Here is a 17,762-nt window from a genome sequence, read left to right as displayed (position 1 = left end):
CAGCTTCTACATCCAGAATAAAACTAAATAGTGAGAAAGAAATCTCCGCAGCGAATCGGTTGGACTTTCGCAGCCAATGGAGCCGGATCCCGCTTGTTGGCCGGTCAGTGGCACTGTAGTATCCCTGGAGCCCCCAAACTATTTTTTCCCTCTTGCACCACAAAGGCAACAATAATAGCAGCTGCGCTCATCCCGCCGGACTGAGTGGAGAAATGTGTCGCGGAGAAGAGTTTAAAAAGCTCGTTTTTCTCCAAGCTGCGTGGATGTTTTCTCACCCGGCGCGTCTGCTGTGTTTCACGTGAAGGCGCAACAATACGCGGCCAAAGAGCGGGCAGCTCTTATATATTTAGCTCTGTGAGGGAGCAGCAGCGCGGCGGAGAGAGGAGACCCTGAGCCCGGTGTTGCCTAACATCTGAACCCCCACAGAGACCTTGTGCGAAGCGCCTGGGCCGCCGTACAGCCGGGGGGATGTGGTGGTGAGCGCGCTGCGTGTTCCGTGTGTGTCAGAGAGGGAGGGAGGGAGAGAGAGGCAGGGGGACAGTTTATCGGCGGCAACATGATGATGGCCGATGGTGGAGATGGTGGTGGAGCAGCCGCTATGGACCACAACGGGATCTACGCAAACCCTAACCTCCACAGCCTGCAGCAGCAGAGCCAAATGGAGGCGGATAACCCGGACTCCCGCAAACGGCCGCTGGAAACTCCGGCTGAAGAGGCCGGCTGCACCAAACGCACCAACACCGGAGGTAAGAGCGTCACAACACGACTCGGCTAGTCCGCTGCGTCTCCTCCACAACAAGCCGCAGGTTAGTGCAGGAATCTGTGCCAAAGTCAGCCTCTCCGTGTGAGCCCGCAGCCCGCAGCCCGCAGCCCGCAGCCCGCAGCCCGCAGCCCGCAGCCCGCAGCCAGAGCGCATGGAGGCGCGGAGAACAGGCTGAGTCTGGCTGCTGGCTCTTCCAGCGCAGCACCTGTGCGCTTTGGAAGGCTCCCCGGTGTTTATGGCTGTTACTCCATATCCCAACAGGAAGGGCAGGCTGCCTGACTTAGAGAATGGCCTCCTCAGCTCAGGTCAGCTTTGATTCAGAGTCCAAAAAAGCTCTCTGCTCCACATCTGGTGCTGGAGATATGCGGAAAGGAGAGAGCGGATTGGTTTTTAACCCTCCAGCTTTGTTCATCAGACTTCTCTCCCTCATAGGATCACATTTATTAGACTCACAAAAATCTTTATGGGACATTTCCCCCTCTAAGGGCTCACTGCAAGGAAAAAAAAACTTGTTTTTTGACAGCAAGAATTGGAGCTGTGGAGAAAACAGACTGACTGATGGGGGTGTTTCTATGTCTGATGCAGATATTTTAAAACAGGGTCGGTTCCTGGATGGGGGTCCCCCACACCCACTCAAGGAAGTGCAACAAACAAAAACAAATTCTTTATTAAACTAAATTCTTATTGACAGACCCTCTAAGTTATTATCTAGTGATTTGATGTTACCATGCAGCAGCCTTATGAAGCCGTTCAGTTCCCATTAATTACTCAGAAGAGGCCTGGTCACACAATCCAAAAACCAAACAATCAGTTTATTCTGACGCTAGTTTTAGCCTCTTGTTTCAGCCATCAGCATGCCTAGCATTACTACCTGGAGAGTACAGGCTTCCCTTATCTGGGAGATTTCCAAAAGGCATCCTGCATGTTTGATGGCAGAAACAATTTGCCTCTTCAGCAGGATGAAACAATAACTTTGCTGTAGTACGTTCATCTTCCTGTTTATCTACTAACTCCAGTCTGAAGGATGCTTCAAGGTAGTTCCCTTATTAAAGCTTTTGGCAGATTTTCTGCTTCCACTGACTTCCACACCAAAGAGCATTGTTCTTGTGTGTATGACCTCTGTGAGTTGAGGTGTGGTGCGTTTACTGGTCAAAAGCACAAAGACTTGCAGATTCAGGTCAGCAGAGCATTTCTCAGAGGATCTAGAGCATCTCTACTGAGAGATAACTGATACAGGGACGGCGAAGCTGGGATTCAGGAATAAGCCTGAACTTGGATCTTGTCATTTAGAAGGAAGCTCTCACCTTTCAGCGTCTGTCCAGGTTAATCTTCTCTCACCCTAGTAGGATTATAATTATTCAGCACTATAATCATACTCAAAGGAACTTCTTTTAAAAAGTTTTTCCCACTGTGTTGGTGAGGAGCAGAGGTCTGCTGCTTACTTCAGGCAGATCCTGGTCTCTGCAAACCCCAGTGCTGCTCTCGGTGCTGATGTGCTCTTACGATGTGAAAACTTCATTTATAAGCTCAGCTCAGCAGGAAAACCAATAGACAACATTTATAGGTACATTTCTACAAGCCCTCAGGGTGCACGCTCATCACCGGTTGTGGTGCAGATCTCTGTCTAACTGTGGTTATTTATAGGGTTGCTGATGAGGCCAATCTGGCAAGAGGGTAAAATTCCAACCTGAAATGATGGGATGCTTATTAAAAAGAGAAGATGTATAACAGTCATTTTTGAGAGAATGATACAAACAGGGCTCTGCGTGATGCACTGTCAGGTAATGGCTGTGAATGGTGGTGACAAAGAATAGGAAGGAGCACTGATGTCAGAGAGCCGCAGTCAGAGGATGAGGCTGATTCCAGCTACTGTACATCTTATTCCAGCATGGAGTTGTTATGCTCTGCAGCTCACCGGGAACACTTACTGAATGGCTTAATGTTAATTATATGCCTGCAGAGAAACACTGCTTTTTTTACCATATGTTTCTAAGATTTCTCCATTTGTGCACCAGCAGCACCTTGTTCGGTGACAGCAGCATTATATCATATCTCTGACAGCGTGAGCGCATCCTTTTTGCACTTCACTGCTCCTCAGAAATGAAATTTCAGCAAGGCAGGAAGGGAGCCCTGATGGCACCAGGCAGTGTTTTAGAACATTTCCAAACCCCACATGTCATCCATTAACACCCCTAAAGCAGCTGCAGAAGAAGAATTAATGTGGCGCTGCTGCCTCTCAGGGAGAATTTTCACCGTTTACCTGCAGCATCTACTCTCGGCTCGGATTTTCCCATTTATTACCAGGTGATGTGAGTGTTGGAAGAGCTTGATGAATGTTACAAAAACATAGTTCACACATATATTATTGGCCTTTTAGTGCTTCCATATGTTTCTGTAGCATGTCAGCTAAGCTATCATTTGACAGCATATAGCTATGTAATTATGACGGCTGACTCTGAGGAGAGAGATGTTTCCAGTACAATGTCTTATCCTATGCTCAATATAAGATCGGTTAGGGAGTCTGGTACGTATCCCAGGGAATGGGTGCACTCTGGAAGGTCCACTGGTCCATCAGAACACCATCCATCCCTCCTTATTTAGTACCTACCTATTCCTGCTCATGGTCACAGAGGGTATGCTTATGCTGACAGCCAGAGGTGGGAGGTAGGGTCCATCATGGTTAAATGGCCAGACCACTCTGGCTACTGATACCTTCTGTCATTTTAGAATCATCTACAGCCCATTCTGCATGTCTTTGAGCTGTGTGTGGATGATCAGCTAGTTACCAGGATTGAGATATATTAATATTTTATAAAGCTACGGATTCAGAACTGCTAAAACTTGCCTCCATATCTTTCCTCCTGTTTAAAAATGGTTTTATTGATTTCCCTTTGAAGGTTTCTGAGATATCTCTGACTGTAGGCAGGCTACGCAGCACAGAGTAAGACAGGGCCTGCCCCTGCTCAGCTGTTCATGCACACTGCCAGTCAGCAGGCTGAAACAAAGGGAGCCACGTTTGGCTGCTTGAACCTTTTTGCTGTCACAGACATCACAGACAGTCATGTTGTAGAGCAGCATGTCTTCCCAGCAACCAGCCACAAGCCTGTCTAATCAACCAGCTATCAGATCGTTGCTCTGTGCTGCTTTATATAGGAATGACCTTAAAATCTAAATAACAATAAATCACAGTTATAGCTGACATTAAAGCAGATTTGTTTTATTTGATATAAAAATATTTGATTATTTGGTGATTAGTTCTGTTTCCACACAGCAACAAAGTCCAGGCACTAAACCCTTGATAGTGTCTTCTCTGTGCTTGTGTGGGTTTTCTAAAAGTAGTCCGCTTTCCTTCTGCTGTCTAAAAACATGCATGTTGGGTTAAATTCGTGAGTCTAGATTATCCTCAGGTGTGAATGTGTGTGAATGGTTGTTTGTCTCTGCATTGTCCTGTATCAGACTGGGAACCAGTCCAGAGCGTACCCCCCCCCCCCCCCCCCCCCCCCACTGACTGCCGCAGCCCCTCCATGACCCAGCAGCAAGTCTGCGTGGATAGAACTAAGGATTATTTTAGAAGAGATTCAACATTTTTAGAGGTTTATTTTTCTTAGCGTCGCATGCTACTTTTTATAACAGGGAACATTTTGCCAGCGCTCATGTGCTGAGTGTCAGGAATTAATTACACTTTCTCCTATTCTGTTTTAACCTATAAACTAATTTGAAATTGGTGTTTCCAGTGGTCGCAAAATTTATATTTTATAGTATAGTGTAAGATTAACATTAACACAGAGCTGTCTAACGGCCCTCTGAAATCTTTATTTTTTTTTTTTTACTGGAATCTGATATTGAGGAAAACACAAAATGAAGGAAAAGGAAAGTATTTATACAGTAATCCTGGTATTGTTTTTTAATGCGGCCGTACTCTTCTGCAGCCCGTCTGACAACAGTGTTAGACAGCCTGCTAATCCCCAGCCACCCCTGTAATCACCAGCCCCAAGACTACGTCTGATATTGATCACGTTATTCCAACCCAACTAATCATTAACATGACTGGCAGTTCCAACAAAGAGAAGAAAGCCTGTGCTCTTTCAAAGCTGAGCCCCCCTCGCTGTGCATTAGGAGCCGTGGACACAGAATGAGGGAAATGACTCCTCTTTTATCAGCTACGCCCTTCTCTCCTCAAAATGAACATCTTTCATTCACTCTTTTTCTCTCAAAATCATCCATATACCGTGAGCCCACATTGCTGGCAAGCACGCACCTACCGAAAGGTTGTTCGCTCGGGGGCTTCTATGATCTCGTTACGTTGCTAATGGAAAGGCTGGCACAGGAATCTGAGCTGTGATTTTACTTATTTATTTATTTATTTGAATTTTTTTGGAGGGAAGGACACAGGTGCCCTTGCAGAGCGATGTGACGTGAGCGGACTGTGAATTTGCCAGGTGGCAGTGAAAGAGAGAATAGGAGGAAGCGAAAGTAATGAAGCCAGAGCAAAGCAGAGAGAACAGAGGAGCCAGATAGACCCTGAGAGAAAGTGGAGTCCACGGGGAAGCTGAGGCTATGTAGTGGAGCATCTCTCTGTCAGCGAGACTGCTAGAATCTTCTGGAAGGTGTTTGTTTCAGCACCAAAAAAAAAAAAAAAAGAAAAAAAAAAGGACCACTATGTTAGGGTTTGATAAAACTGATCAACATCCAGGAGGAAGGTTGATTGTGTGCAGGTTCCCTGGAATGCATTGTTAAATGAGGCTGGACCCCCGGGTCCACTAACAGGTACTTGCACACAAGCACACTGCAGTTTTTACACTCATTCGGTCACTAAAGATACCTCTCGGTGTAAGATTTATAGGCGTAGTGATTGGCTTCATCACCCCCCTCCACCATTCTGCGGCACTGCCATTTGCAATGGTTGATGAGCCCCTCCGCCCTCTCAAACATGGCCGTCTCAGGGATTGGGGGTGGGGGAAAAGAGGAAAGGAGGGTGGGTGGCGTAAAACACGCGGTTCCATATCGCTCCTTCTTCACCTCCTCCATCATCCGCCGACGTTCTCCATGCACCTTTTCAGGCACCACTGAAGGTCATTGTGCGAGCCTCCTCCTTCGGCGCTGCCGTCCGCTCCTTCTGCCACTTCACCTTTGTTACTTTCCTCTAAAAAGAGTGAGTGAATGGACTGCCGTACTTTATAGTGCTGCGTCAAAAGAGGCGGAGTATAGGACAAAATTCAATTTTTTGGGACCGGCGTCGGGGGGGTGGGGACATGACGTCCTGAGGAGAGGAAGCCAACCATTGGCTGCTCGAGTTGTCAGTCCTGCGTGCTGCTGCAGACGGACAGGCCACTCGATGAATATGGATGAGAGCAGTGAAAAGGGTGATGCGGCAGGGAAGACCCCCCCCCCTTCAAACCGATGCAGGCTTGAACAATGCGTGCCGTCTTTCACTGAAAACACTCAGAGCCTGCATTAGCATTTTCTCAGACAATTGAGGCTCTGGCCAGCTGCAGGCATGGCTCGGATGCTGCGGTGAAATCTCTTTTTCTGCACCCACTGATGAATAAGACCTCGGTGAAAAAAGGTCGACTGGCCGCATTCCTCAACACTACCGTTGCACCTATGCCTAGGCTAATGTTAGGAGCCCCTTTAGAGATTGTGCCCCGGCATTGATGGCGATCTGACAGAGGACTTGAGCAGCAGCAGATCTCACAATGGGTAAGCTTCAAACTCTGATTGTCTGACTTGTTGAATTTATCCGTCACGCTGCACCATGAGTAGTTTCATACATCTTAAGGCTCATTTGTTCGTTATGGCTCATTTTTGTTCCATCGTCCTTGCTCGCCGTCAGGAGCAGGTTACTCCATTGAAATGCAGAATGGGTACTTGGAAGGGTTGTGAGAAGGAGGGGAGGACGGTCACAAGGCAGTTCCTCCTGACCCACCCCCCTTGAGTGACTTAACTAAACGCATTTGGCTCAGAGACTGTGTCTCTCCTCCAAGCCATCCCTCCAGTTCTGAAAGCGAGGGTTTGAACTAGCACCCCACTGGCTCAACCTCCCAATGTGCCCCACTGCTCTCGTTCCCTGGCGACAGATTGCCATGTTTACTCTACCACATGACGCCATTAAAACCTGTTACTGTGATCTCAGACACTGGGACAGAATTAATTATTGACTAATGACACCAAACGTGGCTGTGAGGGCAACAGAGGGAATCTTAGCGGCTTTCTCCCCCGCTGGCTGGATTCCGGCTGAAGATGAGCAGAAAGTTACGCAGTGGGTTTGGGCTTGTCTGTCAACAACAGGTCTTGGAATATCGGGAGCTTGTAATGAGAATCCTTCCATGACATTTTTTTTTTGCCGGCACGCTGTCAGTTCTAGGAGTGAGGGCTCGGGAGCTTTTCAGCGACGGCGAATGACTGGGATTTTATTCTCCCATCAAGGTCATTTTGGATTTTACGTTAAGAGAAAAACAGAGAGCTGACTGCAACACTGCACAAGATTCAGTTATCCAAAAAGATGACAACAGCAAGAAATCTGATCAGATACATTTAGGTTTATCTGCTTTTTATCGCTTCTTAAAATACTCATCGCCTTTATCCACGCATGAAATATCCCAAAGCGGCGGCATTTTAAATCGTCAAAGTCAGATTGTGAAGTTGTTCTCGAGCCACTGTAAAATGCCACCAACTATCATGGTGCTGAATGTGTGGAGCTTTGTCAGAGCCATTGGGTACGAGTGATGCTCACGAAACATAAGCCAGTGTCTGAATGGAACATGAGGGGCATGTTAATGCAACAAGAGGAAGGGCTACCATGTGGGATGTGAAATCGCCCTGTGTTCATTCACATCTGGATCTAATGAATGCATTATTGAGGCAACAGGTTGGTCTCAGCCCGCCTCCATCCCACCCATCCTCCATGTCTCCAGCACGCCTGTCGAGCCTGCGTGTTCTATGCCCTCCAAAATGTACAAAAGACGGTGACAGACTGCGACGGTCTGATGGCCCATTTGAGAGCGGGCAGCAGAAATGTGGTCAGAGAGGTGGACGGAGCTTCGTAACATCGCTGCCCGCTCTACTGACGTCACCCCTTTGGCAGTTGAGAAGGATTTAACATGACGTCATTGCATCCATATCAGCATGCAGGCGAGAACGTTTGTGTCTGTGCTTAAGTTCAACTGTACACCTGCGCTGAATGTTCACCGTGACATCATCACAATGTTATCTGCTTTAAGGCCCTTTTGTCTGGTTAATCAATAAGCTTTGGGCACAAGTGCCAAATGTGGCTGAATGCTCCTTCGTAGTCTGCACTCAGTCAGATGAGGGTTTCCTTGGTTTTGGCTGATTTCTAAGTGGGACTGCAGAATAAGGAGCTCTCCCAAGCTAAGGGGAGAAACACATTTTGCTGCACAGTGACACCCTGTCAATCAGTGACTCCTAAAAGCCACTTTAAACCACAAAGCCCCTGCTAAATGGAGGAGATTTAAACCATTTTGGCGCTATACTCTTTGAACAAATCTGCAGGATTGCTTCCCATATGCTCTCCACACGTCGGTTAATTACAACGGATAATTCTTTGGGACTATTCATGAGCTGCTCGGATGAAGAGTTGGATGTGATTGTGTTTTGTTCCCATAGTTTGTGTCTCAGGACCCTTTTTTCTTTTGCACACTTTTTGCTTTCTGGGATTTGGTTCCAGCATAAAGCAGGATTACCGACACCGAGCATGGACGGGTATTTATTCAGGGTGTTGCTAAAACTCCTTGAAAATGGTTAAAATTAGACCTCTGCAAACTGGAAAGGAGGTCATCATTTACTCTACATGAAAATCTGGGACAGGACACAGAACATGCCACCAATCACTGATAGAATCTGAAACCTAGAAAAACTCCCTCTCAAAATGCCTGAAAATGTTTTTTTTCCTCTACTAAAATATATTATTAATCCTTCTCCATGCATCATATTAAACATATTTTGATGTTTATGGAATATTTCGCTTTTTGAGCACATTTACAGCATATAAATACTGTATATGATCATATGTAGAGCTGCTGTACATGATGTGGCCCTTTTTCCCTGCTTTGTGTGTCTTTCCCCCAGAGGAGGGTGAGTACTTCCTGAAGGTGCTGATCCCCAGCTATGCAGCCGGCTCTATAATTGGCAAGGGTGGCCAGACCATCGTGCAACTGCAGAAAGAGACGGGTGCCACCATTAAGCTGTCCAAATCCAAAGACTTCTACCCCGGTAAGAACCAACACTCACTCCACTCATTGAAACTGCTAAATCAGAAGGGCTCATAAGCACGAGAGGAGTCCTCCATCTCATCAGGCAGCTGGGCGAGGGATGCCTTGATAAAAGAGGGCCTTTGATATTTTCTCTTCCTTTAGCTTCACAGGAATATTCAAAATCTTCATCCATTGTAAACAACGTGTACTCAACCCTCTTCACGTCTCCGAGAGCAAACATTGATCTGGGTGTGTTATAAAGTACGTCTGCTTTCCATTAATCTGGTGACAACGCAACATGTTGGTGTCATCAGAAGAATTTGCAATTGCAATCTGACTAGTTGGAACCTGGAAGCAAGCAAGGATGTATTCACTGTCTGAACGGCTAACATTAGCTGACAGATATGTACAGCAGAAGTTGGTTAATTTGACTTCTAGTCTGGCAGCGCCGGGGCGTTTTTCTTAGCATCTGAGCTAAAGGAAGGAAAGGAAACTGATTAAAGGTGTGTGATCTGAGCTTGAGCTCTCTGTCTCATTATATATGGAAGTTTCTCGCTTCCTCCATGCACTGCTGTGCTGTTTTATTCAATGCAGCATGCTTTGCAGCTTGAACAGAATCTATATGGTGCAATAACATGCTATAATGTTGCAAACTGTCATTCTGGAAGAACTGACAGGGTTTGCCGTGGTTGGCCTGCAGCGATAACAGAGGAGATGTTGTCCTCAGGTAAAAAAAGGAAAAAGATTTACCATCACTATTTTTCACTCCTTTGAATCAATTATCTTCTGTTCTCAATCAATGAGTGGGGAGAGGATTTTTTCAGATGAGCCCATAAAACAGTGTTAAAACAAACATTCAATAAAATGTGTAGTATTAACAGTAGTATTCTTTGCTTTGCTTATGATTTTTGTCATGGCTTAAATAAAACATTTGTCACATTTATTGCTTTGTAAAATTATATCTGTTTAAATATTAGTTTAAGTAAACCAAACAAAATGCAATAATGTGTAACATCCTGTAATAGCTTTTATTGGAAATACGTCTTCGGTGGCTGATATGAAAATAATACCTAAATTATACCATGTGTGGTATGAGATTCTCCAAGTGCGATTCTTTCAGGGTAAAATGCCACAGTTTGAGAGTATTTATGTGAAGATTTACAGCAAAAATGTATGACATGATCTAATGTCTTCTATTTAAAACAGAAATGCAACAACTGCTGTTGCTGCTAAAACAATAAAACATAATAAATATCCACCAATTTTCCTTACGCGCTTATCCTTGCAGGTTCACAGGGTGTGGGAGTGGGGGGTGGCTGACGCCTGTCTCTAGGGTTTATTGGGTGAGTGGCTGGGTCCACCTTGGACAGGTCACCAGTCCATCATAGACAGCCACACACAGTCAAAGCTAAGGGCAAATTAAAGGCCAGTTAACCTAACAGTCATGTTTACGGACTGTGGAAGGAAGCCGGAGTACCCAGAGAGAACCCACACATGCACAGGGAGAACATGCAGACTCCATGCAGAGATTGCAGGCAGGGATTCAAACACAGGACCTTCTTGCAGCGAGGCAGCAGTGCCATGAACTGCTCCGCAGTGCATCCCCGTGTTCAATATTAAAATGATATATATATTTTGATTTTCATTTTTTGTGCTTTATGAATTATTATAAGCTAATACTGTCAGCCGGTTATTTAGCTGGGCTGTCTATTCACTTAACCAGCCAGCAGATTTAAAACAGTGACATCTTAGTTATAGAGACGAGTGGCACTCCTTTATTTTCCACCCCATCATCATCCATGTTAGTGTTGTTCACAAATATTTTTCAAACGGACATCTTTGTGTTTCTTGTAAGCAAGGGAATCTTATAGTCATATTACAGGACTTTAAGCCTATTAATTGATGTGGAATAATTTCAGGGGCTGCACAGTGCACGTCGCTGTTGCCTTGCAGCAAGAAGGTTCTGGGTTCAAGTCCTACCCTTGCCCTGGGTCTTTCTGCATGGAGTTTGCATGTTCTCCCTGGGTAGTCTGGCTTCCTCCCACAGTCTGTGAGGTTAATTGACCTCTCTAAATTCTCCTTAGGTGTGAGTGTGTGAGAATAGTTGTCTGTCTCTGTGTTGCCCTGCGATGGACTCACAACCTGTTCAGGTGAACCACGCCTCTCGCCCATTGACAGCTGGAGATAGACACCAGCACCCATCGTGACCCCATGAGGGATAAGCGTGTTAGAAAATGGATGGATGGATGATTTCAGCGTTGTTGAAACTGTAACTTTTATTACCTTTGATTTTGTTAACTCACTCTACTAACATCACATGTTGCTTTAGATTAATGAAGGAAGTTGTATTTGCTTCATCTAAAGTAGCAAATAAATTTGGAAGCCTGCACCATGGAGGCTGGATATTCACAGACAGACACAGTATGTGTTTGTTGCTAGCGTATGTTTCAGAAGGCCGAGAAGTATTCAGCCAACTCCATCTTTCTGTAAACAAACTAAAGTTTTGGAGATATTTATTTTTCAGCCATGTAGCTCACAGCAACATGTGGGGGAGGGGGAACACTCCCAACTGCTATATGTGAGCAAAACCGCCACCACTCATCTGGCACTTTTAATATCCATACCTATAAATAGATGTTTATAGGCGTGGGCTTGTATGACATTCTCGTGGTTTTACAGTATCATGTGTTACAAAAATAGGGAATAAACATGATCATGATCTTTATTTAAAACAGAAAAACAATAATTATTCCTTTGGCTGCAAACATTGCTGCAATTTCGCTTTACCATGTTTTTTCATGCATTAAAAATTGTGATAAAGACCTGCTAAATTTAGTAAAAGTTGTACAGTAAAGAAAACGAAAAGATTATTCCATTTTGTTCTTAAAGGGTACCCCAAGTATGAGGGAGTATTAGGGCCACTGTAGATAAAAGAAAAATGTCTTGTCATGACGTAGAATTACATTTCTGCCCAAAAATCAGTTTCACATTTTTACAAAAAAAAAAAAAAAAAAACACCTTGGATATTCTTTGATGCTTAAACATTGTATATATACAGGAAGAAAGGATAATCTTTCTGAAGAAAGGATATTTATTCTAAGATATTCTCTGACATTTTAAAGTCAGACATTTGCAACAAAAGATGCCAGCAGTCCTCTAAGACTGAATGTATAAATTTAGGGGATGTGCATGTGGATATTTTCTAATGTGTCAGTGATGGATCAGGACGGTTTGCCTGGATCAGATGGATCAGATCTCCTCGCCGTGAACGCCTCAAACACGGTCCAGAACACACATTTGAGAAAAAACATGGCTGCATGTAGTTTGCACCCAGGAAATGTCGTTCTGATGCAGGAAAATATCCTGATGCACAGCTGGGAAATTTACCACGTCAACCTTAGACGACTTCTGACACTTTTTGTTGCAAATTACTGCCTTTATAATATCAGAGAATATGTTGGTGTTAATGTTGCAAATTTAGGGAAAAATATTTAGTTCCTTCAAGTTAATGACATTTTAACATCAAAGAAAATCCATATTTTTCCTAGATTTAAAGAACTTTTCAGGGTTTTTTTCATGCCCTCATGTTCTTTTTTCTTTTCTCTAAAATGGCCCTACTACTTCATTGTTCACAAGCACAACAAGTTGATGCTAGCTTGCTTCGTTAGTCGGGCTAGTTGGTCCAGTAGCCTGTCTGATAGATGTGACTCTTGTTACATCGCCATGATTGTGTTTTTTCAGCATGAAATGTCTTCAAACAGCTGACCTGTCTTTGCTGTAAGCAGTGTGCTGCAACAGGTTGGGGAGGGGCAGCACTACAGTCCATATAAATGTAGAACACTGCTCTGACATCTCATTAAAAGGATTTTAAATTACAGGGACACTACGATGGAATATACTAGTGATTTTGGAACGGTACGGTTTTTAAACCTTCATACCAGAAATTTGAAGTTCTGTAAAATTCTGTGATAGCCAAATTATGCACCATTGCTTTCTCCGTGATTTCCTAAGAAATGTTCCTTTGAGAAACTTTAACGCGCACACAAACAATGTCTGATGAACCGAACCCAGATGATTAGACTGACTGATGAGAGCGTGGACGTAACGGCGCCCAGGTCCACACCTGATAGACACAAATAGAACGTGGGTCCTGACAGCAGCAGAAGTGCGGTATGTGTCAAACTCTTAATCTTGCTGCTGGACTTGTGAGCCAATCACGAGGCTTCCAAGACAGCTGGTAATTTCACATGGAGGTTGCAGAATTTATGCATTTTAAAGAGCCGCCTGACAGTCCCCTCACAATCTGTGCCTGACTGCCATTGTGTTCTTCTCCTCCAAAAAAATGAGTCCCTGTGCGATGATGCAGAGGTGTACATCCAAGGCATTCGTTTTACCTGAGAGTATCACTCAAATATGGCAACAGGGGAAAGATGTCCATGGAGCTCAGTGACCCCTGTCAGCATGGAGGTCATTGCCGATACATCTTATCCTCTAAACACCGAAGGCTTGATTCATAGTGGCGCCTGCCGGTTTGTCCTTCATGCCTCAGAGGAGGCTTGTAAGCCTGCTGAAAATAACAGGTGCTGAACGTCTCTCTGCTTATTAGGTCCAGATGTTCTCTAAACCAATGGAGGCAAATACTCCCCGTGTTGTAGTAAACCTCTTTTAAACTGTATGTACAGTACATTTAGAAAGCAAGATTGATGCTTAAAGTAAGAAATCAGGTGTTGTAATTTGTTATCATGCTAACAAATGAGCTATCAACTCAGGATATAATCCAGATGTTTTCATTCTGTGAGTCTTCTGCTGCTGTTGGGCAACAAAGACAGAAAAATGGTGTTTCCCAGAATGCAATCTGCCTCCTAAATAGCTGCTTTGAGTAATGAACCTCTGTAGAAGATATGGCCTGCCATGAGAGTCACATTCCATCCTAATTGCTGTAATAAATATACCGTATCACAGTATTTACACACAAAATAAAAAAAGTCACACATTTATTTAAAACAAAAAAGCAACAATTAAAGTTAAATAGCACATTGATCACGTCTTTTACATTTTATAAACATTCTGAGACCTGTAAATTTATACCCTAGTAGGATAGATGTAGGCGGTGCTCTCTTTAATCTCCTCTGTCGGTGTTATTTGTGACCTGCCTTTTTTCAGGCAGCTGAGTGGCAGTGAGCAGCAACGGCTAGGAAAGGGTGCAGCGCTGCATTACGCTATGCTTCAGTTCTAGCACTTTCTATGGTATTGCCTTTAACGGACTTTACACGATGGGGAATCATTGTGCCTTTAAAACCTTACATTTTAAAACTTTGTTATACCTTGGAAACAAAGTTTAAAAAGGACACATCATTATTCTGTAGCATTAGCTGCAGGAAATTAATTTCACAGCACTTACTGGATAAAAAACACAGAACGTGCATGCTATTAGTTGCACTGATTGGACTGCGGCACAGAATGGAGGTGGGGGGGGGGGGGTGTTGTGCTTGCAAATATTTTTCTTATAATTTATCATCCACCCTGTTTCTGTTAGCCTGTTAGGACGCTGTGCACATGGGAGGACAGCTATGTTTGAGGGACTGCTGGAAAGATACTGAACACATAAAAGCAGTCATATGTATCCTTATTTCCCACTCTAAGCCATGACCGTGTTCATAGGCCACCACCTGCTCACCACCATCCCCCGACTCATTATTGTGACGAGTGAGAAGAGGAGTTCAGGGAGAGGGTGCTGGCAGGAATTTGATTGGAGGGTTACTCTGGCCCACACAAGTAAAATGAAACAGCTGCTGCTGTACAGAGACGCACCGCTTTGTGGAAGTCGGCTAAACTTTGTTCAAGTACGGCCAGCTTGAAAAGTTGAGAAAACCCCCCCAAAGATGCGTACCAGCTGTATTTAGCTAAACACTGCCGTGGAAAACTTTTTACAAATACAAATTTAGACTTAAAGGAATAGTTTAGGAGTTTTTCACAAGTTTCTGTTAAAAATATTATAAATAGTTAGAATCCTTTGTTAAATAAGAGTCTTTTTATTACCACAGAAGTCTACAATAGAAACACCACATTAATCAGAAAAAGAACCTGGAGTGACCGCAAACAGGTCAATTATTTAACACTTACCTGCAGTCGACAATGCTCTTTATGTAGTGTAAATCCAGATTAGTACGTCCTGGAGGCTAAAGCTAAAAGCTAGTCAGAGGGGGGCCCAGAACAGGACAGACCACTACTCAGCCCTTTTCTAATTAATGCAGATTTTTATCGATAGTCCAGATTAAAGAGACAAGATGTTTTTTTCTGAGGGAGCATTTGAATCCAGCAGAATATTAACTTATACCTGATTATCCAAGTTAATGCACCAAAGCAAATGTCCTGCAGCTTTATCGCACTAGTATTAAAGTCAGTGCATCCACATACAAGCTGATGGTTTATGTTAGAACTGATTAAAAATTATTTTTATACATCTTAGAAATAGTGTATATATATATATATATATATATATATATATATATATATATATATATATATATATATATATATATATATATATATATATATGCAGTATCTGAGCTGCTGATTAATGATTAGAATCTGTCAAGGGAAAAGGCCTACTGGATTGGAGCATCTCTGACCTTACAACAAGACATTCTAACAATATTTGGCAGAGTTCGTTCTGCTGACCGATCTCCTTCATGACAGCAGACCAAACCAATTAAGGGTCAAGAAGCAATGCAGCCATTTTGTTGTGAAATCTTTGTGATGAGTCACAGTTAGACTCCCACCCTCATTTCATCACCCGCCCATCAGAAGAAGAAATCAAACCTGAATTAAATGCCATAATGGGGACGTGTACAACTGGGTCCTGCAGTTGCTGAGATGGATGAATGGACAGAGTGAAGGGAGTGGATGATGCATGATTGCAGGAGAGTAAAGGGACAGGGGGCAGGCCCAGAAATAGCCTCTCCCAGCTGTACTCAAGCTGCTCGAACACACGCCAAGTTTCCTCTCTCCTTCTCGCCGATCATTGTTGTACTTAGATTTGGTTCCTGGTAGTTAGGAGAGTTTGGGCCAAGTGGGATGATGTCATCCCTCTTTTTTATTCATTTATTTGTTTGCATGGTTTGTTTCTGCACCTTGGCGCTGACTTGGATTTCTTCTTATTACCTGGCTTGAGCCTATCTTCTCTGGTGCATTGCTGAGTTACTAGAGATACGCTAAACATGACACACTACGCATTCACCCACTTGCACTCTGCATTTTGCTCATGCAAGCGCCTACATACGCCCACTTACACACATTCAAATATTTAAGTAGCAGCAAAAAGGACTGTGGGAGTTCTCCATTTGTGCTTAAACTTAAAACCAGAACTTTAACCTCTTCCCTTCTGTAGCTTGCCACCAGCCAGATACATGCATTCATTTACACTCCAACACTCAGTGAAATCGTTGAATGTCAGAAAACACCATAAAAAAACGCTGTTAAACAGTAAAGTTTTAAAAAGCAGAAGAGTAGGAGGGCTATTTAAAAGTGACAGCAGCTGAGATAAAGCGTTTTTCCAAATGCAGCATGTCTTGATGCTGGTTTTTGTGCAGTGTTACTTCTCAGCTGACGTCATGGGGGGGATTTTAAATGGGCTGAAATGCGAGCCTTTACTTCCCCACATTTGTTTGGGCCTCCGGTGAATCACGGTCCAACTTTGATCCGAAACAGTTGTTATTGTGTTGCATCCTTCTATTGTTCTTCTGAGAGACACTGACATCTTGTTTAAGAGACTGAGGCAGTGCGCTGACCTGGTGTGTGAGCTTAATGCAATTCTCAGCACCCCAACGACTGCTGGGATTTATTTAGTTCTTGTTTTCACTTTGTGACTGGCAGAGGTCTGTTGTTTAAATCAACACAACACCACCATTTATGAAATAAATAATTGCCAAGATAATAATTAGCATATTAATCTTCATGTCTTTCCATAGCAACAGACGGGTTAAACAACCAGAAATGGACAACTACGACATTTTGCTTTTCCAGTGACGCCATCTTGTAACACATTTCACTGTGAATGTTTTTTTTTCCTATCAAAGTTTCAGAGGCAAAAAATATTATTTATTTCAGTCATATATATATATATATATATATATATATATATATATATATATATATATATATATATATATATATACATACATACATATATGTGTGTGTGTGTGTGAGTGTGTGTGATTTTTACATTCCCAGTAAATGACAGTTAATACTTATAAGGGTGAAGTAAATCAATTAGTTATTACTTGGCTTTTAGTGGCTCCCACGAAAGATAATTGAATCGTTAATTGCAATAATTTGCACAACAATTAAGTGTCTACTAAAATGACATGATTGTGACAGCCTTAAACAGAGGCAGCTGTAACCCTCCTGGGAAATTATTGAATTTCGTCCTGAAGACTTTTTAACACAATATTTCTAAAAGGATCTGGAACTGAAGGTCATTAATTTAGACCTCAAGTTAGTACAGCTTAACTTTTACTGCTTTAGTCTTGTTTTGCATGAAGATAGACAGGAATGTTAGTTTACAATTAGCTGCTGTACTAAAGGAGGAAGAAAGGATGCATAGAGGTAATAGTTTAGTTAAGACTGTAGCTTTTTTACACTGGGGTTTTAGTGTTTTTGCCTTACCTCAAACCTGGAACCCAGATGGCAGAATGACATGACAGCTAACCTGACCATGCCAGGAAATCTTTAGGATCTGCTAGAATTTGTTCTCAATTACGTTAGCAACATGAGCATTATAAATAAAA

The 17,762-nt window shown here is 43.3% G+C and overlaps 1 protein-coding gene across 2 annotated transcripts in view; it reads left to right on the top strand.

The window, feature by feature from the left end:
* The first annotated feature begins 180 nt into the window (after positions 1-180).
* nova1 (NOVA alternative splicing regulator 1) overlaps positions 181-17,762 on the top strand; it is a 32,729-nt gene continuing 15,147 nt past the window's right edge. The window contains exons 1-2 of one of the 2 annotated variants that reach the window (XM_012868139.3): positions 181-746; positions 8,849-8,992. In XM_012868139.3, the coding sequence (XP_012723593.1) occupies positions 557-746; positions 8,849-8,992 (334 nt within the window). In that variant the 5' untranslated portion in view covers positions 181-556. Of the gene's footprint in view, positions 747-5,984; positions 6,464-8,848; positions 8,993-17,762 lie in introns of those variants that run through there. The other variant, XM_012868140.3, reaches the window with a different exon arrangement.

Source organism: Fundulus heteroclitus, chromosome 11 (assembly GCF_011125445.2).
Source record: "Fundulus heteroclitus isolate FHET01 chromosome 11, MU-UCD_Fhet_4.1, whole genome shotgun sequence".
NCBI lineage: Eukaryota > Metazoa > Chordata > Actinopteri > Cyprinodontiformes > Fundulidae > Fundulus > Fundulus heteroclitus.
This window is presented reverse-complemented; position numbering and strand designations above follow the sequence as displayed.